Below are 26,385 nucleotides of genomic sequence, written 5' to 3'. Positions count from 1 at the left end.
AAAATATATTGTAATGTATTTAATACGTTCATAATTAACTCATTCATCTTTTGCTGTTGTGTAAATTTGCATTATATAATTTGATTAATGCTAAAGGCATTCGTATCAGATTTAACATTTAGATATTTTAAGGCTAATATAGCATATATATATATAGTAATAGCATTTTTTTCAATACCCACTTTGTTCATCAAATAAAGATTTTTTTGTATATTGCATAAATACACCTCGACTCTTTTTTATACTTTTAGTGGTTTTCTTCTCTTGTTTTGTTTCTTTTCATAAAAGACACTTTGTTTTAGATATGTTTTTCAGTTTGAGAACGACAATTTTGAAGAATAATAAACAAATTATTTAAATATTGCCATTAAGTAAACACAATTACAGTTGCAACCGTATAAAGCCAAAAAATTTCTATTGCCACACAATTTGATGAAATGTGTTGAAGTGTATAAATAATTTAGTTATAAATATGCATTTATATATATATTCATAATAATTGAACTGGAAGTATCAAGTCATTGACTGAATAATAAAAAACGGGACTAACACTTTACATTGAGAATTTTTCAAATCCACGTACAGACCAATACCTTCCACAAATATTGTATATAAATTAAATGTAAGAGACATTAAACAAACATACAGAAAATACGCCGTCCTAAATATGCCAACATAATAGGTATAAGTATATATTGTGCTTAGCATAGACGACATTGAATACTCTGCGTTAAGCGAAACGAATACAAAACCTAAATAATATTAATACGCATTTAATTTAATATGCGTAGCTGCACAGAGTAGCAACTAAAAACTAGAAAAATATCGTAAATCTCGTCGAATTGTGCTAACCATTAGTAACAGGCACCCAAAGTAATTTATCCTGCTCCTTGTCGACGGCGTCCTTGATCTGAGTGCACATATGCTTGATGCTGACGCCAGGTATAACGGCTATATAAAAAACAGATAAAATATATTACCAAATACATTCAAATAAATAACACATCTGCTCTTCTGATATGTACAAGTTGACTAATAGGGTTTACATCAGAAGAGTAAATGGGTCTATTGAGAAACGTTTCACATACCGGATATATACTGTTTGTAATCGAACTCCAGTTTGAGAGCGCGCTCGTACATCTCCTTGGCAGCTTTGGCTGATATTTTGTCGGTGCCAAAGTCGCGAATATCGCGAATTTGCTTGGCCGACTTGAAGCGTAGCAGCAGCACAATCGGATAGATTTGCAAACGTTGCAATCGCTCTACGGCTGAGATCGACACATCCAGTATGCAGTGGCGCCGATCCTGCAAGGATATTGTCAAGCATTTATTAGCATATTGCGAACGGAGCATATTTCACATTGATACTCACAATTTTGCACGCATTGCTGATGGCTTCGACGGTGGTGCATTCGAATTTGTTGCCACGTCGCCGATAATCGACAAATATGTTCTCCTTGAGGCCCTCCTCCATGGCGTCTTGGGAGCAATCCATCGCTGTTACCTCGCACAACTTAAACAAATTAGAAAAATCAATCTTTAAACGATCTATTAAGCATTCGGAGAGCGGTCCAATGATTAGCACGGGTCGACGTATTGGCGCTAAAAAATAATAAATAAATGTTATTATACAAATAAACAGAGATTAAGTTGCTAGTCAGCACTTACAGTCTAAGAGCTCTACACGCTGATAGCTCAAGACGCCGCCATCATCGTTGAGAATGCCCGAGTCCGGAAAGAAACTCAGCTGCGTATTGCTGAAGCTCGCTATTTCCGTGGAGTCACGCGAGGAGCTGCGCTGGTTCTTCTTTCGGCGAAAAAATGAACGTCGCGCCGAAGTGCTGCCACGTCGCGCAGTGCCCGTATCACAGTCGACTACCTCGCCCGAACGCATCTCCTCCTCCACTCTGCAGAAATTCAAAGAAAGTAGTTAATTATGATGAAAATCAAAGAAATACGCACTTAAACTCCTGCCTTAAACAACAAAACTTAATCCTTGAATTAATTAATTGACTTAATCGTTGATTCCTTGAATATTTTACTTTTATTCGGGCTATCAATACTCACTTCATTTGACTTGGGATAACGCCGCACTCCTTGCGATGTCCCATCGAATCCAGTTTCCAGGCACGCCACAGACCAAACGTGCCATTGAACACCGTGTTATCCACGTAGAGCACCTCATCCTTGACGAAACGCAAATCCTCCTCGTTCAGCTCACCGAAGCGATCAAACCCCACACGCACATAGAACGAATCGCCAGGCTTATCCTTGATTTGCTTGAGTGCTATAAATATATATAATAATTTATGTTAATTATTATTTTCATCATTATTTACACTCTGCCACTCACTTTGTAACTTGTTCTGGACGAGCATTGAAACCGTGTCGGTGAGCTTGGAGATCTCATTGGCTGCCTGCTCGGCGGTAACACCGCTCAGATCGACACCATTGTACTCCAGTATGAGATCACCCTTGCGTATGCCGGCATGATCCGATGGCGAACCAGGCGCCACATCATGCACATAGATCCCGACCTTGTTGCCGCCAAACAGCTTAATGCCCAGATTCTTGGACTTATCCATGTGCAGCGTCACAAAGCGTAGAGCTGTGAAAAAAATACACGATTAGTCATACATCCTGTCTGTTTTCGGATTCTGGTTTCACTTACACTCTGCGGCCACCGTTGCCGGCGCCGAGGGCAGCGTCAGTTTGGCATCCTCATCGTAGACCGTTGACGCGGCAGATGCCGTTGTTGTTGTCGTTGTCGCCGCTGAGGATGGCATGTCCTGGCTACTGCTAATGTCCGATTGATTCTCCAGGCTGTCCGTAAAGCTCTGATCCTTGATCGACTGATGTGAGAGTGGCGCCCGTGTCACAGTTCCCGCAGATGGCAGCAACGAGAGCGTCTGCATCGGTTGCATTGGCAGCGTCGCTTGAACACTGCGCAACGGCGGTCGCGGCGAATTGCGGGGCGTTGGCGACCCCGAATGATTGAGGGGAGATTCTGGTTCCAGATTGTGGATGCCTTCGTACTCGGTTGAGTGAAACTCTGCAAGATCAATTGAGCAAATTAATAATCTCTCCTTGAACAAAATAGAGGTATGCCCATAAAAAGGATTTAGAATAGATTCTATAGGAATAATTGATAAATTATTAGTGGGCATGAATGGAAAACATTAAAAATTTACTACTTATGTTAAAATTACAAATTGGACTCTATTTAAAATCAGTTCGGACGCCTTTTAAATTTGTATCGTTTTAAAGAAAATGTCTCCTACACCATAAAGTATATAATATCTTGATCAGCATCAGAAGCCGAGTCGAAATATGAATTTTTGTCTGCCTGTCTGAGTGTCTGTCCTCGTTTTTTACACGCATATTGTTTATAAGATTGAACTCACTCGGTTTTAATGCCTGACTAAATTCAATTATCTTTTGTTTCAATCAGGAATCGAAACTGGTTTCTACATGTCCATATATCCATATACTTATATGTATTATGATTTGTATATTCTCAACTTACTCTCTGGATTGTACTGCACGAGCATTGTGAATGAATCGCCGCATTGGCGCAGCACATTTGCGGCAATTTCATTGGTGGCGGCACGCATGTTGATGCCGCAGACTTCCAAGAGTTGATCGCCCACCTGGAGACCGGCACGCATCGCGGTACTCTTGTCCGCCACCGTGGACACAAAGATGCCGCCGCCATTCTTGTTGCACTGTATGGTAATGCCCAGCGACTTGTCGCGCTTATCGATCGTGACTCTTCTAAGGTCTCCAGGGCATAGAAAATCCGTTGCCACATTCGAATTTCGTTTGCCGCTGCCACTTGGCACCTGGCCATGACTCAGCACCTCCACATGCACCTGGGGCATCGGTGAGCCACGGCCACTGCCACCACCACCACCACCACCGCCACCAGCACCCACGCAACCACCGTTGCCACTGCCATTAATGCTGCTCATATTGCCGCCACCACCACCATAGTTGGTGGTGTGCAGCGATGTGCTCATCATTGGATTATGTGCGGAATTGCCACCATAATGATGATCAATGGAGCCGGAACTGTTCTTGACCAGACTGCTGCTGTTCTGTCGATTGCTGGCCACGCTCGGATTGGATGGAATACGCAAACGTTGATTGTCCTTCTTGCGTGGAAATGTGCCGCCCTCATAGATGACACCATTGCCAGGACCCGCTGCCGAAAGACTATAAGGATAATGTTGGGACTGCTGCGACTGCGACTGATTGTAGTCCATGTAGGGCGGATGTTGATGATGATGCTGTTGCTGCTGCATCTGATGCTGATGCTGATGATGTCCGAGCGGTTGATGCGCCAACGGATGCTGCTGCTGTTGCTGCTGATTGTTGCTCGTCGGCATATAGACCAGATCGGTTGGTATGCCAATGCTGCTGCTGTTGCTATTGCTCTCGACGGCTTGGGTTGTGGGTGGCGAGGGCAGAGTCAGCGGACTCGAGCGACGCATATAGCGCATGGCATGCGTGCTGGGCGGATAACTGGGAAAGAGCTGCGTATGCCGATTATTGCCCACCGGGTGACTGACCAAATGTGAGAGATGCGTGGGCGGCAAATAGTTGTGACCGGTGCCAATGATGGTCATGGAACCAATGCTCTCACTATCGCTGGGATATTTGGGCACATGTTTGGGCGGCATTGGCATCGACATCGGTGGCATCACACTGCGCTTTGGATACACCATCAGATTGCAATCGTTGTGGGGCGGCGGACTCTTTGTCGACAGCATGGACTCGATGGAGTTTTGGGATTTCAATGAGATGATGTCGACGGGATTGCCGGAACCCGAACCGGAACCAGCCGAACCATTGCCCGCTGACAGACGTGGCGGTGGATGCAGTGGCATAAAAATAGCATTCATTTTGGGCAGTGGCAAAGGTGGTGCTCCACCAGCTGCTCCTGCTACACCTGCTGTTGCTGCTGCTGTGGGCGGCAGTGCAGGTGCTGCTGAGAGCGGTGCCTGTGTCGGCTGCTGAAACATATCGAACATTTGCTGTTTGCGCGAAACGGGAAATTCACCGGCAGCAATGGCTGGCACCACCTGCTGCTGGGCCTGCTGACCCGTCGTCTTCGGCTGATAGAAATCCCCGCCACTTGCCGGTATATTCAAGGAGAAACGATGCGGATTATGATTGCGTCCGGTGCCGCCCACATTGCGCTCCTGCTGACCATGCAGCTTGACACGCGCAATGGCGCCCATCAGTGGTGCACTGCGCTTGTTGCTGTCATCCGGTGTGGATAGGACGCCGCCGTACAGCGAATGCCGCGGATAGGTGACATTCCCCGGTTGAAAGAGTGTGGAGGCGACAACGTTGCCAACCGGATTCGAATTGCGATTCGGATGCGTTTTAATTGCACCACCACCACCAACACCACCTCCAACAGTAGCAGCACCACCACCGCCATTTAGATTGCGTGGCTTGGACAGCTGCGGCGGCAACGGAGGCGGCGGCAAATCCTGCAGCTGCAATTGTGGCTGTTTCGACGACTCCAACGGATCGACAACATCATCATCCTTATCGACATTGATGGGGCCGGCCGTGAAGAGGGACATCAGAGCACGTTTCTTTTCGCCGCCACGCTGAACGATGGTCCCAGTGGGATTGTCATGGGAGATATTGGTGCGTGGCCAGGTGCCCATTGTTTTGGCCTCCTTTTCACCTTTCTTGCCACGCTTATGACGCTTGAAGAGATTCTCTTTGCTCTTCTCGGAGCTATTCTCGCTCAGCACCGAATCCAGCGCAGCAATGGCCACATCGTGCTCCTGCTCGAAACTATCATCCGCCGTACCCGGCTTACTAAACTTGAGTTTGCGCAAAAAATCGGCAAATTTCGAGGGATGCTTGGCGGCACCGCTATTATTATTATTATTGCTCGTTGTGGTGTTGGAGGTGGTGCCAATGGAGCTGGCGACACCACTGCTGCTATTCAAGTGCTGCATCGAATCAATGGAGCTGTCCGTCTGTGCCGATGAGCTGGTCATGCGACAATGCTGCACTCCTCCACCATCCGACTCGGGTACATATTTCAATGCAAAAATGCTGATGGTGTCGCTGTTGAGCAACTGCATCACCTCATCGATGGATTGCAACGAATCCATGGATTTGTTATTAATGCTCAGCACACGATCCCCCACATCCAATTCGGGCTCGTAGAAGGCCAACGAATTGGGCTCAATCTTCGCAATGAATACACCCATATCCAGCTGGAGTCCAATGGCATCCCGACTGTTCGTCTTCAGCTGGACGGCATACGAGTGCCGTTTGCTGTGGCGAGTGCGCGAGACGAGCAGCTGGCAGCGTGGCGCACACGCACGGATCTCGTCGAGCACCATACGCTTGGAGACGCCCTCGCACTCCAGATTGTTCACCTTGCAAATGAAATCGTTGATTTTCAGTTTGCCACACGCTGGCGAACTATTGGTGACGCCACAAACCAACTGGCGCCTGTTGCTGTCGTCGAGTATGATGCCCAGATCGGCAGTCTCGTGATAGTTGCACAACTCAATCTCCAAGAGATCGGCGCCACTCTCAAAGCAGCTCAAGCGAAAGCTGCGCCTCGATGCTGTGTCCGAGGTGGCAATTGTTGATGTTGTTGTTGCTGTTGTTGCTGTCTGGTTCTCGAGCTGCTCTTTGAGCGCATCGATTTTGCGCTGGGCTTCGTCCTTTTGCTTCTTGATCTTCTCGCTGTCGCGTATGGCCATCAATAGATCCGAGATGGCCTTGTCGCGCTCCTTGCGCAGGTTATCACAGAGCGTCTTCACCGAATCGCGCTCCTGGACGATCTTCTCACGTTGTGAGATGGCCCAATCGCGTACACTTTTCGCCTCCTCGGCATCTTGCTGGGCACGCGCCACCTCCGATTGGGCCTTGTCCAGGCTCTTGCGCAGCTTGTCGAGATCCTCTTTGCTGGTATCGCTGCTATTGAACTCCTTGGACCAGCTGCTCTCCCTTGACTTGAGCAGATCACGTTTCTTGTGCTCCGCATTTGCCAGTTGCAGCGATTTCAGTTCCGTTTTGTAAACCAACTCATCCTTTTTGAGACGTTCGATTTCTTTGTTTGCCAACGCCAGATCATCGGACATCTTTTGATGCTCCTGCAGTACATTGTCCTTCTCGGACAGCAACTGATTCAGTTCCTCGGTCAGCGAGACCACATGTTTGGTCTCCTTGGAGAGGAGAACTTTAAGCGTTTGATTCTCATCGCCACGATCACGATAGAAGCTACGCTCCTTTTCCAACTCAATGTAGGATTTCTTATATTTCTCCCGTTCCATGGCAATCAGATTGCGTTCCTTTTTCAGCTCGGTTAGCTTCTCGCTGCTGCTGCAGCTGCCATCGCAAGGCGTTGGCATTTTCCCATAGTAGAAGGGATTGTTGTTAGCAGTCGTTGTGCTCTGTGCAGCTGGAGGATTGCCATTGTTTTGGCTCTCGAGCAGCATTAGTTTGTGCTTGAGTCGCGTACTCTCCGCCACAATGTCCGTGAATTTGCTGCGATCGGCCATGTAGTGCTCCTGATAGATATTCAATTGGGTGGCCAACTCATCGCAACGACGCTCCGAACTCGAATGCTGATGCCGCAATGTGCTCAGCTCCAGCATTGCGGATTCGTACTGTGATTGCAACAGTTCAAATTTCTTGGCATTTGTCGGAACCCCACCTCCTCCGACGCCTCCTCCACCGCCGCCGACGCCGCCTCCACCCCCGCTGCTGACCACCTTGGTGGGTCCATTGTTGTTCGCCATATTGGCGGCCGTTGTGCTGCCGCTGGAATTCGAAGGCGGTCGCAATGTGCTATCGTAGCCGACATACTCGGAACTTTCCTCTGCCAGGGCGGCATAAAAATATTATATTATTCATGCATGCTCCTTCGGAAGGGTTTTCTTTCTATACTCACCCTCTTGACTGCTTGTGCTGGTCAGCGAGAGGTCACCAGATGCCATTTTCGCCATCACAGCATCTTTTTCATCTTATTCCACATGCGATAGATGTGCATACAAACACATATATATTTATTCAGTTAAGCTGCAAGAACAGAAAATCAGTGTTAGAAATAATCATAATAAAAGAGGGGCTTACTTATGATGTGTGCAATGTTTGTGGCAAGATCAGTGGCTTGTTTTATACATATTCCAATTAAACTTATTATGCATTCTTTGAATAACCTTTACTATATGTACATTTATTTAAATATATGTATATATCGAGCAGTTCGAGCAGCTTGTCTAAACGTAGGTTAAGAATCAATTTGTTAACAATCAAATAAATATATATGCATTTATACTATCTTATATCCTATAAAACTTAATAAAATTTTCAAAAAATGCATTAAAAGCCTTGTCAAAATAAATATCAACCTAGTGTTTAGGCTATAATATTAGAGACTAGTAACTCAAGGTTTAAAAACAGAAGGTATAATTTTGTCGTTAAGCCTGCGAAGCGTTGAATGAGAGATCGGCAACCACGCAAAGCATATATATTCTTGATCCGGACTATAATACTATATATAACTTTCATTGAAAAAGTCGTTCGTTGAAATTTAGATAACAAGTTGTCTCAGGTCTGCAAGGGTATCTAATCTTCGGCATACCAAAGATAACCATTCTCACTTGTTTAATACTAAATTTGATGACTGCAAATGCTAATAATAATAATAATAGCTCAGCTACAAATAAAAATAAAACAAATTGAGAATATTTAACAAATATCTCAATTTCATTACAAGATAAACATCAAAAATATAAAAAAATTATTGTACATTTTTATCTATTAATTCCTACTTAAAGTCTTATAAATCACTAATTCCAAATAAAGTTGCCTATAAATCCCAACTAACACCCTAAGTCAAATACAATGTATTTATTTTAACGTCTCTCAGAATGTACATTTCTTTAGTGTAGCTTTCCATTAAATAGAAAATTCAATTGTTATTCAAATTTGCATTGTTTTATTTGGCACTTGCATCAAAATCAGCACAGCGAAAAACCCAAATCAAAACAAAAACGATCAGCTGTTTAATTTGTAGTTGTCATTCACATGTCAACGACGAATGGAGCATGTACATGTGTGTGTATGTATGCATGTGTGCATATATGATGATGATCAAATATGTGTTAGTGGATTAAGGGCAGAGGGCGGTTTATTTATATTTTAATTGTATTCAAATGAATGTAGTAAAGATATATGTTAGATGTATTTAAATTCATATCCAAAAAAATACATACACACAATTTATATGGGAAATGAAACTTTCACAATGTGAAATCGCCATTTTCATTCATTGAACAAATGAATTTCAAATTTAAATACAACAGCAACATCAAAAAAAAAAGATGAGAAAGAGATTAAGAGAGAGTGACAGAGAGAGAGAGAGAGGGAGAGAAGGAGAGAGAGAACTCAATAAACGGGAATAGAGGCAGAGCAAAGCTTAAAACATAAAAATACATATGCATAAAGCTTGCTTTCAAAGGGGCTAATGACTCCATTAACGCTACTTATTGTTGTTATTGTTTCAAAATTTCAATTTAAGCACAAACGTAAGAGAGCGGCAATAGTAAAAACAAAAACAACACCAAAAGAATTAATTGAGTCAGCCAAGCAGAAAGCGTAAATTTGACGCAAGAGCAAAATAAGTTTACGTAAAAAGAGCGAGATGCAGAGCGAGACAGAGAGAGATGGACAAATAGCAGGAAATTTTTTTTTTGCCTTATAAGCAGCAGCACCAATTGGAGTAAACGTAATGGAACAAAACATATGGACATACCCCAATACATGCAAACATATGTAAAATGCATATGTGTGCACACAAACACACACACACACACATACATAGAGAGAAGCACACGCAACAAATGAATGAAAATGAGCAATGAACGACGACGACAACACCCCAATTTCAGCCCCATGCCCCCTTCCAACAACCGTTAAGAGGCGGATGCGCAACTGGTGAATACGCCTTTTACCGTTCGAATGCAACAAACAACAATTACAACAAGCAGCAAGCAGGCAGATCCAGGAGAAAGGTCAAATTCCAAAGCACAGCAAATCAACAACAATAATTATTCTCAATAAAATAAATTACAAATCACGAAAACATTAAGAAAAGACACGAAAAAAAGTCAACCTTCAGAGTTTCAGTTTAGAGTTTAGACACAGTGCAAACGTCACTTCTTTAATTTTCACTCGGTTCGTTTCATTACTTTTGGTGGAGATCTTCGGATCTTCGCTGCCGACGCAGCAATTTGTAAACACGTATTTTACAATTTTTCCAGCGATATTTGCCGTTTTAAACGTTTACGCATTGCGTTTATTTGCATGAATTATAATTAATTAATAAATTAAGTAGTTTGATTGCAACACAAAAAAAATGAAAAACTAAATAAAAATAAAAAATTTTTCGCTGCGAAAGTTGTAGTGTGACCGTACGCCTCGAAACTGAAATACTGGTTCGTCGGCCGCACTAAATAAAATACTTGGCCAAAAAAATACCAATAAATGATTGCGTCAATTTTTGCATTTCGGGTAGTCCTCAAATAATTATTATACAAAATATTTTAACTGATTATTCTACATTTTCAATGAAATACATTTATTTCATTACTTATATATAATTTGCGATTTTTATTTGATTCGAAAGGGTTTTTTCAATACCGTTTTTTATGGCTAGTGTTATATAAAGTTTACGGTTTACAGAATACGGTCAGTTTAGCAGAATATGTTACCAAGAAAACATCGCAACACAAATTGAATCAGAAACCCATTCTTTCAAGCGATGGCGCTTTGTTTCAAATGTAATTCTGATGTTTTTCTTTAAAGCGTCATCTGTCGGTCATATAAATAGTGGCGCCAGTTTAGCCGCACAAATTTCTCGTTATTAAAACTTATGTCAGCCGGAAAATTGCGCAAATGTAAATGTATAAAGCGCCATCTATCTGTCGTGATTATAAGCGTGCGTACAGTGGCGCCACTCATAAACTGTTCCTAGCGGAAAATCTCTTCTTTGTTGTGCATAATTATAATATGCGTCTGCTATAATTTGTTGCGTGTAAAGCTATTCCATCAAAATCAATATGGCGGCACTCCACTTGTGGATCCTGTTTGGCTAATTAATAATTTGATATCAGGTAAATACAAAACTCTCTAAAAAACTGCTAAAAGTATAAAAGAAAAACTAAAAATATAGATTATTTAAGCAATATTACGAGCGTATTGCTCTGAAACGCATTTATATATTTTGCAAGTCTTTCTCTCGCTTTTTTAGCTTTTTCCTTGTGTTCTTTGTATTTATCGATATTCGATTTGAGCTCGCTTCCTCCCTTTATCGATAAGTAATTAAAAAACTTGAGACGCAAATTTAGAAAACAAGACAACTAAGTATTTATTTACGGGAACATATACACGGTAAATATAATTTAATAGTATGGTAAATGTAATTATTGTAGTTTCTTTGTTTTTTGTTATTTTTTGTTTTTCATTTCAATAGTGAATTGTCCTAAAATAGACAACACCCGACTAGCCTAGTCCTAATTTAGTTTCAATTGAAGTATGTACTAAATAACTATATCCGCTTCCAGGCCCAACGACTCCGAGTGCTTCTTGGCCTTCATCCGCAGATCCGCAATGCTGGAGTTCTTGTGCGCGGCGGCAAATGCGGCCAAATGCAGCGGATACTGTGGCAATGTGAAAAGTCCGGCGGGTCTACTTCTATTACTAATCGCCGCCGCATACTGTGGAATAATGAAAGAAATCCGTTAAAAAAAGGATAAGAAAATACAAATACAGTTGCGAAAAAAAATAATAGCACCACTACAACATAAAACAAACAATTCGTTTTGCAATTTTTTCAACTATTAATTATGAATATGTTGTTTAGTATTCCTCCTATAAATGCTCCAGGAATTTTTAACAATAAGTATATAAATATATATTTTTTGATTTGAAGGTAAAACTGCCAAAAAGTAGAGGAAAAATAAATCTATAGAAATCCTTTTTCTATTTCAAATTTGCATAATTATAAGTAAACATTTGAAAAATTGTCCTATTATTTTTTTACAATCAAAATAAGTAGAAAAGAGTGACTAAAAGTGTAATTTTGCGAGTGCTCTTCCACTTCTAAAAACATTATATATTTAAAAAAGGCACCTTTAAAAACACTTTTAGTAAGAGTGGTGCGACTATTTTATTTTTTTCTATAGACCAACTCCAGGCACTTACCTGATGAGCAGCGGCCGATAAAATTGCTGGATCGAAGGCCGAGAATGCAGCAGCGGCTGCAACGCTGCCGGAAAAGTGTTCAGCGGCAGCCGTTGCAATTGCGGACGGCGACGGAGCCCGGCTGCCGTTAACCAGGCTAACGGCACTTTTGCCATTCTGCTGCTGCTGCTGTTGCAGACTGCCTGCCGGCATTATGGATGTGCTGGTATTCCGGATGGTAGCCAGATTAACATAGGGCGCCACACGACAAGGCTCGAGAGGCGTTGCCACCGGCGGACTTCGGCTACTGAGTAAAATACCTGAAATATTTCCAAACATTTTGCACAATGCAAAACAAACAATCATAAATATATCAATTATAAAGCTTTGACTGGGATAAATGTAAAAGAGGGTATATTAGTTTTATACTGAAAATTCATCTTTCTTTTCTATTTATTTTGCAAGAAAAATCTACTTTATGATTAACTTATATTCTATATTTAAGTTATCTACAATTTTTTGGAGTACTTACAACTCGTTAAAAGAAAAAACTGACAAATTCATTAACTTAAATCATTTTACAAATTTAAAAACCAAAATAATGGATTCTTTGGATTCTATAAAATAAATTAATAGCCGCTTTTAATGATTTTGCAATTCAATTTTGAGCCGACGGCATTTGAAAGAAGCGTTCTTATTTTGTCTGGTCTTGTCATCTATAATATTAGCCATCAGGTTTTATATTCTACTTAAATCGGCCTTTCTGATTATTATTATTTTGTACAATCTGAATTAACAGATGAAATTAATCCAAACTTCTAAGCGACACCCTGTAAAAGCAACCTGTGACTGACTCTGCTAAAAAAAAACTCTCCACAACTCTCTCTGCACGACTTCTTCAGCACAGTCTGGTCACTCTAACTGATCCCTGTTAATGCTGTATAGCTGCCTGCTACGAAATTCCGTATAGCTTCATATTTTTTACATTTACAAATAAACACAATCAGTTAAATTTCTCAGATTTGGATCAAGTTTGATATACCGAATATCGGCAAGGGTATTTCATATCCCACCCAAACAACTTTACTCTCAATTTTGTTGGCTTTATTTATTTAAAATCCCGACCCCTTGGCAAATTGTCGGACTCACGCTTGAGTTCGTTCGTATGTTTTTTGTATGTGTAAATAATTTACATAAGCACATACCTTTAATGCCGTAGTACATAAACACAAATGAACATCCCAATTTGGCAAATCGGTACAAAAATTCGTGACAAGTAATTGAATTCATTTTCTAATTTATTGCCATGAAAACACCCCCAAGGTTGAGATGCTCGCATCTCCCGCCCCAGCCCCCGCCCGCATTCCCGCTGCAACAAGCCATGGCCAGACGGACACATATCAAAATGACACTCCAGGGACCACAAGGCCAGGACCAGAACCAGGACCTGGTTGGCTTCTCTTCACTTATGCAGTGCTTTGCTTTTAGGGCTATTTCACTTGCGTGGCGATAAAAAGTCTGAGAATTGATATAAGTCCATAAAATGATACCTTACGCCATATGAAAAAAAAAACGCAGAAGGAGGTTGCTCTTTTTTTATTCGAATTTTAATTTGATTACTTTCGTTTTGGTTTTGCACACCGCCCCGTCCTTATGCTCCTGCTGCCCGCCCCCCGAGCACATTTCCTCTAGCAATTTATATACACATGTGGATCTGAGCACTTTAGCAGTTAACCTGGAGTAAACTAAATCATCACAAGGAATGCTTTTTCGGATTAAACCTGTTCTATTTAGGCACACATAACTTAAACTAGAATATGAAACAAGTCATAAATATGAATTATGAGAGAGCCTTTATCATTATTTTGGCTGTTGCCGACGTGCCCCGTCGTGTCTGTCTCTGTCTGTCGCTACAGACTCAATTTATGGAGATATTATATCACGAACACTACAAATATAGCAGATGAGTTGCCTCCAAACCTAACTAGTTGGTTCCCCTAACTGGAGAACTAGGCATGGACTTGAGTATCCAAGCTATAGTAATCTTTAATCTTGCCTTGAGACGTAGAATGTTGGAATAATCTCTTCTGGAGTCCCTTTAAAAACTCTCAAATCAAATGAAATATATTATCGCCTTCTGCGGATATTATCGACTTATCGGATTCGGGTTCTTTGTAATGATTGGCACCCTTGGCTACCTCCCTTGCATCATCTTTCAATTGTTGCTCTGTATTCTTTAAAATTAAATTGCAGTCATATTTTCATACCTGATTGATCACTTTGATCACTCCGGAAAAATATACAAATTTAAGATTAAATTTAAAATTTAAATTAAAGTAACAGATTCAAAAAATTCAGTAACAGATCGGCCGGGAAAATTAGCAATCTGTCCCTGTCTAGAAATCTAACTTCAGTAATTTCTGCGTTTCCGAAATAAAGATTGCAAGATCAGCATAAACAAACAAATAACCAGATTCTGAGATCTGTCCTAATTTAGTAATCGATTATTGGCAGCACGAGTAAACTGCACTTTAAATTTTGTGACTCTAGTTTTAAAATTATGGGAGATACGTGGATTTGCATTTATCGATAATATCGATGGGCTCAGCACCACAATTTTGAAAACCGTAAATAAATAAATTAAAAGTAAACAAATTTTATGTCTATTCTCTTAACCTATTTTTATTTACAAGAACTCCCTTAGCCCAAAGTGGGATCTATCAGTAACTATCAAGTTATTCTATGGATATTATTGGTATGCCTGGATTTCTTTATCGGTCATCTGCCATCCTTCAGATGGAGTTTGCAATTGACAGTTTATAATTAATAAATCGAAAGTTTTATATGTATTTCTTAAGCTTTGTAAATTAATAACTTAATAGGAAATACATAAATATTCGAAAGTCATTGACTCTATGGAAATAAAAGTGTTCCTCCTCATTCAAACCCCTTTCAATTTGTATATAATCAGTGTTTCTTTGCAGGTTTATTGTATCTGCACCCTCGCTAATCCCCGGCTAAGCCACAGTCGTACTGTCTCCACATTGAACATGGAGTTGATTTTAATTTATGCACATTTAAAAGAACTGGGCAATTAGTTAAGTAAACGTTGAAAGTTTGCAGCTTAACTGAAAATGCCGCAGTTGTCTTAATGCCGGCTTCCTTTCTGGCTTCCTTCCCGTGACTTGCTCGCTTAACCAACTGGTTGACACAATATGTCATGGTTTCACAGTTTATTCAAATGTATCATCATCAATATATCAAATACGTAGAGCTGAACCACCCTCTTCACGTGCATTTCCGCCTCCACCCCAATGCAGATTCATCAACGCCTCCCCACGAAACTTTCGACCGATAACATTTTTATTTTCCACTTTTACGGCTGGAATATTTAATTTGATTAAGTTGGCAATGATTTGTGTCCATGTATTTCCAAAGGGGAATTTCGCTGGCACAGCGACAAACACCAAAATCACAGCAGATGCGAATTTCAAAATTCAGCAATAATTTAAATTTTAATAACGTACAAATTTTTGGGAGTATATATATGGACTATATAAGCGAATTTATGGCTGCTTTATTTGAGGTGTTAAACCTTGTCGTCAGAGTAACCCCTTGAACTTCAACTTTACCTTTGACTTTTATTTTATTTCTATTTTGCTTTTAAGGAGGCAGTCTTAGGAAGTTAAGGCCCATTCCAGCATTAATAATCATTAGAAACTTCAAATGCTGCTGCAAACAATTTTGTAAATTAACTTTGGAGAACTTTGCTCTGGCGCTGAATATAATGAACATATATCCTTTGTGTTAATTAATAGAAACAGCCTTGTTATTATAATACGGCAATGATTCAGCAATAATTATAAGTTATATAATAATTATAAGCTGAGCTAAGTAAAACACTTCCACCTAAAAGCAATTTCATATATGATTTTCATTGTTTTCACTCACCTTTGTGCATTTGATTTTCATGTTTTCGACATTTTGCTCGTCTATTTTGAAACCAAACCTGAAAATATGCAAAGGTAAATTGAGAGTTCAAGCTGAATTTTGCCTGTGGGGTTTTAGAAAATGTGTATTATTTATTGAGTTTTGTAAGAGTTCTTCGAGGTATTAATGCAATAATAAACTGTTGGTATTGCCTCAGTCACCATTATCTTTATTGCACTCATCTTGCTTTCTTTGGTTAAGTTTAATAATCTCTAAGGAGTTCATACATTAGAAAGTCGGAAATTTTGTAACATAAGGGTAAATTGAAGCTGTGTATGTAATATATGTCTAGGTAGATATGTTCTTGATCAGCCTGAAAAGGTTAGCTGATTTAGCCATGTCCGTATAAACCATCTGATTTTAGAGACTATGGAGTTAAGTTCTTCAAATTTCAAATATAGATTCTCAAAACGCAGATCAGCTTTATTTAATTTAATCGATAAATAAGCGCGTTTGCGCATATCGATAGAAATCGATTTCCGATAGCAACCAAAAACACAATTGAAAAGATAAAGTCTTGCAATTGATATATTATTGATTAACTGTTATAATTTGTGTTAAAATGTTTGTTAACAAAAACATATTTCCATTTTGAACAAAGAACTATAGGCAAGCCGGCTATCAAAGAGTACAGAAACACTTATAGATTTTTTTATAGTCTTTGATTTTGCGGATAGGTAAAACACGTCAGGTTCAGGGAATCTCACAGTCGCCATCTCCACTAGTTTTTTACTTGTTTCAACCTCTAACATCATAGACAAATACTGCTAATCTGATCTTTAACTGACCAAAGGTCTACATTACACTTTTGTTTTTGGGCAAATGGACAACAAGTTTTTAGAGCACTAAGTGTAAGCAGTGCTCATCGAATAAATTGAGTTTAGAAGACATGTGGAAGGGCATTGTAATTTATAGCACTTGTAGAGACCAGTAGGTTGTTCATATATTACCACATAGCGGTCCATTAAGAACCGCCCTGATTGAGCATTTAAGTTGTAATCGGCCCCCTGTTGTTACAACGATTTTTCTTACTTGGGCATAATTGTAACGAAGGGCGGCGTAAACCACTTAACACCCCATACATACTTGTATATCCTTGGGTGTGTGCTGGTGGTTGAAAAGTCAAATTTGTAACTTGAACTTGGGGACAACGAACAGCGAACAACGAACAACGAGCACAACTACAATTCTAATGAATAACAATTGAATTTCAATTTGTTCTGTCTGTCTGCCGACTGGGTGAATTTGTCTTCATCTAGTTACCACACCAGATACCAGAGATATGGTCACAACTTATGACACCCAATAATTAATTACCTGCACTCGTGCCTCACTCAGTCCCAGTCGCTGACTCAGCTCCTCTCGCATAAAGGCATCTGGATAGTGGGTCTCATCGAAGAGTCTCTCCAGTTCGTTCAGCTGTTCGAGTGTGAAATTTGTTCGAGATCGTCGCTGTTTACTACTCAATCCGGACGATTCAATTCGGGATAGATTCTCTCCGATGTTGGCTTGTGGCTCTGGCGATATTGATTTCTCAGATACATTCGCCGCCGACTTGTGCAACGATAGTTCTGGGGAATTGCTGTCATTTGAACATTCGTTTAAGTTTATTGTAATTGTTGCAGAAGTTTTCATTTCTGTAAAATGTGTACATTAAATATTAGAATACACTTTATGTTACAGACTAGAATATACTCCAATCATAGTATTTAAATATACCTCAGCGCAAACTAGATGTTTCACATCGTATTATAATTATTATTATTATCATATAATATAACCATACCCAAAGAAACCATACCCAAAATTAAAACTCTTATGACATTATACATATTTTGAGTACTGAATTTGCATATTTACTTGGCGTTGCATCGATATCATAGAGCTGCATATCCTTAATACACTTGCTGCTGGTCTTACAATCTGATTCTTGGCATTTTGAGCCCGGATCACCATCGCTTTTGGCACTACTGTTAGCCGTATTTGGATTATTCGCACTTGGATCACTTAAGCGAGCAGGCGAATCCTTTCCACATTTATCATCTGGAATTGCAAAAACCGAATAGAATTGTTGGGAAATTCCCAGCATATAAGAAAAAAAACCAAGAAAGAACAGCAATCGTAGGCTTGCCAAAAGAATACATACTCCGTAAACCAGAGTCATATTGCCAAAGTCTAAAATTCACTGTAAATTTAAAAAACCGTTTATTTGTTTCTAGTGATGATATACGATATTACGGTTCGATCTTAATAATTGTATTTTAAAAGTGGAATGTATAATAATACGAATATTGGGTAAGTTTGGATTGGATATCTGCAGAAGCAAAACAATGCTGTTAACAAAAACTTTTGTTTGGATAGCCTGCATCAAAAAGACAGATCGAGTTTAAAAACTGAGGGACTAGAAACAGACAAGCGGCATCGCTACCTCGATGGTTATATTGATTGGATACTGATCACGAATATATACATTTTGCAGTTCAGTTTTCTCACATCTTAACTTCACCATAGATTTACAAATCGAACAGATGATTCTCTATCTATGCACTGTATTCGCATTACCCTGACCTCCATGAACTCTGGCTACTTGGAGAAGGTGCGCCACTTGATTAAGTTAGAACGAACTATATAAGTCTAGACCGTATAACAATCAAGATTATTCGTCTCACCACCCGTAAGACTTCTGGCGTGGTGCAAATGAGATTTACAAAGCAGATGATTGATTTTTAGTCTTCAATTGAGATTTAATTTGAAACTTTTAAACCTTTTTAAAATATGTGGACTGTTTTTAGTCTTCTTTAAATAAATAGTCTTAAATAAATAAATTCAAAACTTAAAAATTAATAATTATATTATATGAAAGTGGAAATATGTATTAAAGGATTTAGGTTTTTGTAAGATGTAGATTTTTAATTAATATATATATATATATATATATATATATATATATATGTAAACTATGTTATTTATTGTTGATTAACTTTTAAAATATTTACTAAGAAATTTGTTAAGCAAAATTTGATATTAAAAAAATGAGAAACAAAATTAATAAATATATTTATACATTTAGCAACATGTTTTTAGGGACTTTCGTCTTTGAACGTTCATCTTGAGTAATTCATACTCCCAAATCTCAGTTTCCACGAAGTATAAATAAATTCCTTGTCAGCATCAGTTGTCATTTAGCTGACATAGAAACTATCTGTTCTTGTTTGAATACTATTTGGATTACATCCAGTGTTTTTCAAACTCCCAATTAAATTATCAATTTAAAACTATAATTCTCAAAGAGGAGCAATTAATGAGTTTTATAATTTACAATGTATATAGTAGTAATCTACAATAAAATATATCTTCTGGTTGCCTTGGATCGCTTCTCCTTCTCCTTCTTGTTCAAATTTAAATTTCATCTGAGCGTAAGTAAAATAAATATTGCAAGTTTTAGAGAAGATTTGTAAGCTTTAAAACAAAATTGTGTTGGACTTTTGTGAATTTACATATACTAATTCCCCGAAATACCTTCTGAATGTGCGTCCGTCTCCAATAGATCCGATATTAACCAGTTTTTGGGCTTTGGCGCAGGTTCAGTCTTACGAAAGTGTTCACTTGGCGAAATAGTCACAATTGATTTCTGTTGAAGCGAACGAATTTTGACCAGCGATATTGGTTTGGACACAACCGTATCATCCTCATAGCTGCTGTCCTCCGCCGCCGAAACATCGGTTATATCAATATCCATGGACTCATCCTCATTGACGCAATTATCCACCGAATTTCGATCCAAACGATTTGTGTTCACTAAAATGGATTTGGCTGTTGCTGCATCGGCTAGTTTGTGGATGCGGGCACTTGTCATTGAGTTAAACAAATGATTAACGCGATTATTGGTTAAATTGAACTCGAACGATTTGTTTACAAACTGTGCTAATTGCTCCATGTTTCTCACAGTTCACCAATATTATTATGGCAGATGTTGCACACTTTTACTCCGTTGCATAGTTGCTTTTACACAATGAAACGCTCGACTACTTCGCAGGCAAGGCCAATCGCATTACAGGTCCTTTGCCAAACCAAATAAAAACTAACACAAAGAACCCACTCAGCCTGCCTCAGTTGAGGAAATTTTTCTATTTCGCTCTTGAAATGCTGCGCATGCCATTCAGCTCCGTTTCCGGTTTTGGATTTTTTTGTTGCTCCTTCTGAACTTCCTTGAGAGAGAAAAGATACGTTGTGAAATCAACAAGCGTAATGCAATTGGAATGAGTATGCTTTTGCAATTAGCACATACTTGCTTAAACAAACAACTAAGTAGATCCTTATGACCATATTCAAATCAATAGAACATTTATTAATCTACAATTGCAATTATAAGTTGTCAACTTTGACACTACTTCTCAATTTGATTTCCATTTTATACGGTTCACTAAATTTTCCCACTTGTTTTATATATTTAAGGTAATGTATTATTATTATTTTGGTTTAACTGAACATTTATAGTGCTCTTTGCATAAATTGCTCAATTCATGGCGCTCGCTCTTTTTGGCACTGTGCACTGGCAACAACCCCTAAAAATCGTACGTAGAATATAAGGTGTCGCCCTGCCTACGTGTTTTCAATTTATTCTCATTGGTCTTTACGGGGCTGGTTGTTGTTCTTGTCAAGTGGTTGTAGGTCTGCTGGCTCAACCCTACTTTACTGTTATTGGTTATATGGCCGTTTTATTCTGTATACACACATTAAGCGTGTATAAAACACCTAATAATTTGTCTGTGCAATCGCAATCGCAATCGCCTATGTGGGTGGAGTTTCATATTTGATGTTGCCACTAGCTTACCCTTGCATAAATACCTCCACATTACTTCAATTTCCCCCTCAAAAAAAAAATTAAGAAAACATCTTTATATATATATTCAATATTGGAATTTAAAGTGCAAGTCCTAATCAGAATGAGCTACATTTAACATGTAATTTTTAAATGTGTTTGGCAATCAAGCTCGCCTCGTGATAATCTTTATTTTTATGCAGCAAATTACTCGTGGTTTATTTATTTGAGTACTCTAAATAAGAGAAATGAGTATTTTAAATATTGTTGACTTCTTGAACAGTACGCAGAACTATTGCTGCTTTCACACGGAGTGGCATATTCGACGCAAACTGTTGCAGTTCAAAATTCCGTCGGCCTCAAAACTCGCTATTAAAATGCTTTTAATAAAAACTCTTATTACTGTTCGATTATTATTTTAAGTGCAGTTTTGCTGAGCTACAATTTTTTCCTTTTTTACGAGTGATTCTGGTCTCATTGACATACTTAAGATTTCAAGAACACATTGCGTTTGACATTAGTCGTAAATAATGCAACTCAAGTAGAACTCAAGAAATAATCGCCATATTCTCCTACAAAATTAATCGCCAAAAATATTCAAGGTTAAAAACAACCATACAACAATCATAAAATAGTAGATAATTTCAAAATACAAATAAAACAACATCCGTTTTGGGGTTTTTTGAAGGCATTCGAGCATTTTCTGTTTCTGTTTAATGGTGTACGCTTTGACATCACAGACTTATAACTAACATACAATACATGCACATACATATAATCTGATACTATAGTTAAAAGCAACATATAATTATGACTTGAGATTCGAAGCTATAAGAGCTATAATTGTAGTTTTATGCTTGCAGAACTTTTAATCTCTATCTTTGCATATTCTTGACGTCATTTCCTGTAGTGGTTCCAATTCCTTGCTCGATATCAGTTCAAATTCCTGCACAAAGTAATAAAAATGCTTATAGCAAGCATTCACATGCGCTTCCTGCAACAAATAACATATATTAAATCTAGCAATCTGTGTTGTTTTACTTTATTAAATAATACTTACGGCGCCGATAGTGACGATCCTATCAAAGTGATGAATGTAGACATGGACAAAGACGCGAAATAATCTTGTTAAAATCTTGCGACTAAGTGACACAAACGTTTTTGGGAAAGGAACATCTGCAAACGAGAAAAATAAATAATTCATTTAAATTTGTTATTTATTTATCTGCCTGTAAATTAGTTGCACACTCAGAAAGTGAATTTTAGCTTTAATCGCTTTGCAATTCGAAACTTTAACAAAGAGCAAGGAGTTTGCAAAAGACTGATTTACATGTTGAGCTCATTATTGAACTTGTAACTAGTCATTTTTGCAAGTTGTTCATACAAGAACACTTCTTTCGAGCTGATATAGTTGATATGACAAATCATATATGCACATACATATGTTCAAGATTGTCTTACAACTGAGGGACTATTTGCATGTTGAGAGCATTATAAAACTTGTAACTAGTCTTTTTGGTTTAGATTTTGGAAAACAAAAAAGTTATTCATACAAGAGCATAACAAATCTACTTCAAATCAAAGAGATAAATACATGTTTTAAATTTCATTAGGATTGCCTTACAGCTGACAGACTAGTTTACATATAAGCAAATAGATATTGCTATATCAAATCGGTTATTAACCGAGGCTCGCAGACGTCTCTTTGAATACGCTATCCAAAATTAGAATACCCTATAAGAAATATCCTACCAGTGGAAACGGGAAAAACGGCTTCGTTGTTAATCTGCGTCTCAATCCAGTCCATGAGCAGCTCAATATATTTCTGTGCAGGCAGCGCAGTGGGTTTCTTATATCTGGGAAAGGCGGTTTATTTTAATAATTTAGTCAATAAAGATATATAGATATACTCACAGATCTCCATCAGCCCATAAATACTCATATCGCGAGCCACCTGACATTGTGGGACATGTTGTTTCATTGCAGTACTCGGAAACGGTGCCGTAAATCAGATTGATGCGGTTGAAAAAGTCAACGACTACATAAATTCACACGTCATTTACTTAATGAATTTATTTGTATTTATTTATAGTTACAAACCGTGCACCGCCAACCAGTCATTCATATTCTCGCCTTCCGGCAGCCGCACCACTTGCCGCAAATTGATGCCGGACTGTAGGCTGGCCTGGGCCTGTTTGTGCAACGAATAGCGAATGGTGCCAGCCGTGAATCTCTTTTTCGGCCTGAAAGTCTACAAAAGAATAAATATGCATATGAATTATGGATTAGCGCAACGCATTTATTTACTTAAATAGAACACGATGCGGTGATTGGAAATGTGCGAAAAATTACAAGCAAATATGCAACTTGGTGGCATACTTAGGCCCATACTCTCATACGTACACACACATTTCCCTTATGAAAGAATTCGAGAAACCCATTAAGGGCCATTTTAGTTGTCTTTTGATTAAAATATTTGTCTTAACAATAATTGAAACTATTAGCGAAACATATGTAAACACAGTGTGACCAACGATGGACACTACAAAATACATTAAAAATAAATGTGCGCCACTGTGAACTTAACTATCGAATAAATGTTATCAGCAGAACCACACCAATTACAGTACACTAATAATTATTTTTTATTTATGAACATTATATAAATTCGGGCTTATATTTTTATGTAGTGTTTTTTAAATAATGCCACAATGTGATGTACACACGAAATAATATAACGTTGAATACGATATTATCGATATACGCCTATCGAAAATTGATCGAAGCATCGTTGTCGCCATGTTGTTTAGCAAATTGTGCATCTCTGTTTTGTTTGTGTATTAAAAAAATCTAAAAATTGCAAAGAAAAGAAGTAAATAATGTTCTACGAACACATAATATTGGCCAAAAAAGGCCCGCTAGCCAGAATTTGGCTAGCAGCACACTGGGACAAGAAAATAACAAAAGCCCACGTCTTCGAGACGAATATAGAAAAGTCAGTGGAGGGAATTTTACAGCCAAAAGTAAAATTGGCGCTACGCACTTCGGGTCATTTACTGCTTGGCGTCGTCCGAATCTATTCGAGAAAAGCTAAATATTTGCTCGCCGATTGCAATGAGGCATTTGTCAAAATCAAAATGGCATTTAGGCCGGGCATGGTCGATTTGCCCGAGGGCCACCGGGAGGCGAATGTGAATGCGATCACATTGCCCGAGGTGTTCCATGATTTTGATACAGCGCTGCCCGAATTAAATGACATTGATATCGAGGCCCAATTCTCTGTGAATCAATCGCGTGCCGATGAGATCACAATGCGTGAGGATTATGGCAGTTTATCGCTGTCGCTGCAGGACGATGGCTTTGGTGACATTGGTTTCGAGGCGGATACGCCAGAGATGATGCGTGGTCCCTTGTCGGGCAATATGAACGATCAGCTGTTCGATGATGATGTGTTGGCCAATGTTGTGGAACCCAATGATCCCAATATCAGGCTAACACAATCCGAAATGCCCAGCGATCGGCTGGATGGCGACGGTTTTGGTGACTCCTTTGGCCAGCCAACACTATTCGAGGACGATCTGTTTGGCGAACCGCCACAAACGGTGGGCATCAATGAACAATCGGCTATCAATGAGGCTAACAATCCACCTGATTATTCGGATGACGATGGCATGGGCAAGTTCGATGATGCTCCATCGCCGGCTTCGTCGTGTGCCGATTTGGCAACCGGTGACAAGGAGGATGACTTTCAGGAGAAAGATCACAGTTTCAGTGAGGATGTGAATGCGTGTGGCGCTGATGCCGCCCTAAATGACATGACTCTCGTGCAAAACGATGACGAGGGATTCGCACTGGCGCCCATCGATGCAACCACTTATAAGGGTGCCACAAAAGCGAAGCGCAAGCGAAAACTCATCATCGATGAGGTCAAGAATATATCCGGTGAGGAGATGAAAGCACAACTAGCAGATACATCCGATATACTCACTACCCTGGATCTGGCACCACCAACAAAGCGGCTAATGTACTGGAAGGAGACGGGTGGTGTGGAGAAACTATTCTCGCTGCCCTCGCGCACTATTCCCGCACGAGTCCTTTTGAACAATTACAATCGCCAGCTGGTTTCACATTCGACACAATTGGAGGACTTCTCAAACATTGCACCCATGGATGTGCTCGCACTGGAACTCTATGCCCAGGAGGGCGAGAGCTCCATCATCATTGTGAACAAAAAGGGACGCAAGCGTAAAAATGATTTGACTGCGAATGCAACTGCAACGGATCCGGCTGCAGACAATACGCTCACACAGAGTTTGGCGGCACCCGAAATGATACGAGAACAGGAGAAATCGTTGGGTGCGTCAGCCGTCTCGTTGGATATAACGACAAAGGAACAGCAGGAGAGCATGGGTCCAGCACAGAATGATGCCACCATATTCGATAATATGCGTAGTCCGGCACTGTTATCGTTCAATGACATGGATAACTTCTCTAATCTCAATGAGTTGCCACTGACGCCACGCGATGGCCATCATCATGACATGGGCGATGATTTCCATCATGGTGATCTAACGCCCGCTGGCTTGGAGCATGGACAGATGACGCCACGACATGGCGGCGGCATTGGCGACATTGATTGTATGCCCAATTTGCCACCCGATCAGGTCAGCTCGATACTGAACGAAACGGAATCGAATGTGAACAACTTTAACAAGACATGCGAAATATCAACGGATTGGAATGATTACGATTTCCCACCATCGGTGGGTGGTCTGCCCAATGCACCCGCTGACGAGCAAATGGAAAATGAGACGGACGAACAGTTTGAGGAGCGTGTGCTGAACAAGCGAGCTGCTCAACTCTTTGTCGATGTCAGAGTTCATTTCAATAACAATGATCACTTGACCCTCTCCCAGTTAACCGTGCGCAACTCGAGGAAACAAGCTGCACAGAAATTCTACTCGCTGCTGGTGTTGAAGAAGTTTAAGGCGCTTCACATTACACAGTCGGCGCCGTATGCGGATATAACCGTCACTCGTGGTCCCCTCTTCGACAATGCCAAATTGTAATTGGAAGCCGGACAAGGACAGCGATAAGAATTCTAATTTTATTGCCTATAAACGTATACACATATTTATAATTTTGTAATAAAACCCTTTTATGTACACGTATCAGATTTGTAAAGAAAAAAACAAAAAAAAAAAAAGAAAGCCATTACAATTTTCGGTTCTTTTTATAATACATATTATTTAGAAAGTATTGCAGTATTTATTTTATGATGTTTAATGATTTCAAGTATACTTAAATTATTTAACATTTATCATGTTTCAATTATGCAT

The 26,385-nt window shown here is 39.5% G+C and overlaps 4 protein-coding genes across 4 annotated transcripts; 1 reads left to right on the top strand and 3 right to left on the bottom strand.

The window, feature by feature from the left end:
* Positions 1-13: 13 nt before the first annotated feature.
* LOC6566804 (disks large homolog 5) lies at positions 14-10,342 on the bottom strand. The gene is made up of 10 exons (XM_032739084.1): positions 10,166-10,342; positions 7,940-8,067; positions 3,527-7,867; positions 2,672-3,052; positions 2,354-2,608; positions 2,068-2,287; positions 1,669-1,907; positions 1,373-1,602; positions 1,089-1,305; positions 14-951 (listed from the first exon to the last, which is right to left on the bottom strand). Exons 2-10 carry the CDS (start codon positions 7,992-7,994, stop codon positions 848-850), a joined length of 6,042 nt encoding a protein of 2,013 aa, XP_032594975.1. The 5' UTR covers positions 7,995-8,067; positions 10,166-10,342; the 3' UTR covers positions 14-847.
* A 1,161-nt stretch (positions 10,343-11,503) lies between these two features.
* On the bottom strand, positions 11,504-20,190 carry LOC6566689 (short stature homeobox protein 2). Its single transcript, XM_001992843.2, has 5 exons — positions 19,744-20,190; positions 17,542-17,861; positions 16,186-16,243; positions 12,256-12,554; positions 11,504-11,768 (listed from the first exon to the last, which is right to left on the bottom strand). The coding sequence occupies exons 1-5, from the start codon at positions 20,159-20,161 to the stop codon at positions 11,592-11,594; spliced, it is 1,272 nt and encodes a 423-aa protein (XP_001992879.2). The 5' UTR covers positions 20,162-20,190; the 3' UTR covers positions 11,504-11,591.
* A 1,526-nt stretch (positions 20,191-21,716) lies between these two features.
* LOC6566688 (MOB kinase activator-like 3) lies at positions 21,717-23,572 on the bottom strand. The gene is made up of 6 exons (XM_032739291.1): positions 23,450-23,572; positions 23,147-23,297; positions 22,961-23,084; positions 22,799-22,902; positions 22,107-22,222; positions 21,717-22,040 (listed from the first exon to the last, which is right to left on the bottom strand). Exons 1-6 carry the CDS (start codon positions 23,495-23,497, stop codon positions 21,915-21,917), a joined length of 669 nt encoding a protein of 222 aa, XP_032595182.1. The 5' UTR covers positions 23,498-23,572; the 3' UTR covers positions 21,717-21,914.
* A 267-nt stretch (positions 23,573-23,839) lies between these two features.
* On the top strand, positions 23,840-26,305 carry LOC6566687 (double-strand-break repair protein rad21 homolog). The gene has a single exon (XM_001992841.2). The coding sequence runs from the start codon at positions 23,926-23,928 to the stop codon at positions 26,113-26,115; it is 2,190 nt and encodes a 729-aa protein (XP_001992877.2). The 5' UTR covers positions 23,840-23,925; the 3' UTR covers positions 26,116-26,305.
* Positions 26,306-26,385: the final 80 nt, after the last annotated feature.

The sequence above is a fragment of the Drosophila grimshawi genome, unplaced genomic scaffold, assembly GCF_018153295.1.
Source record: "Drosophila grimshawi isolate 15287-2541.00 unplaced genomic scaffold, ASM1815329v1 contig_1377, whole genome shotgun sequence".
Classification (NCBI taxonomy): domain Eukaryota; kingdom Metazoa; phylum Arthropoda; class Insecta; order Diptera; family Drosophilidae; genus Drosophila; species Drosophila grimshawi.
Note: the sequence above shows the minus strand (reverse complement) of the source record. Positions and strands in the feature narration are given on the sequence as shown.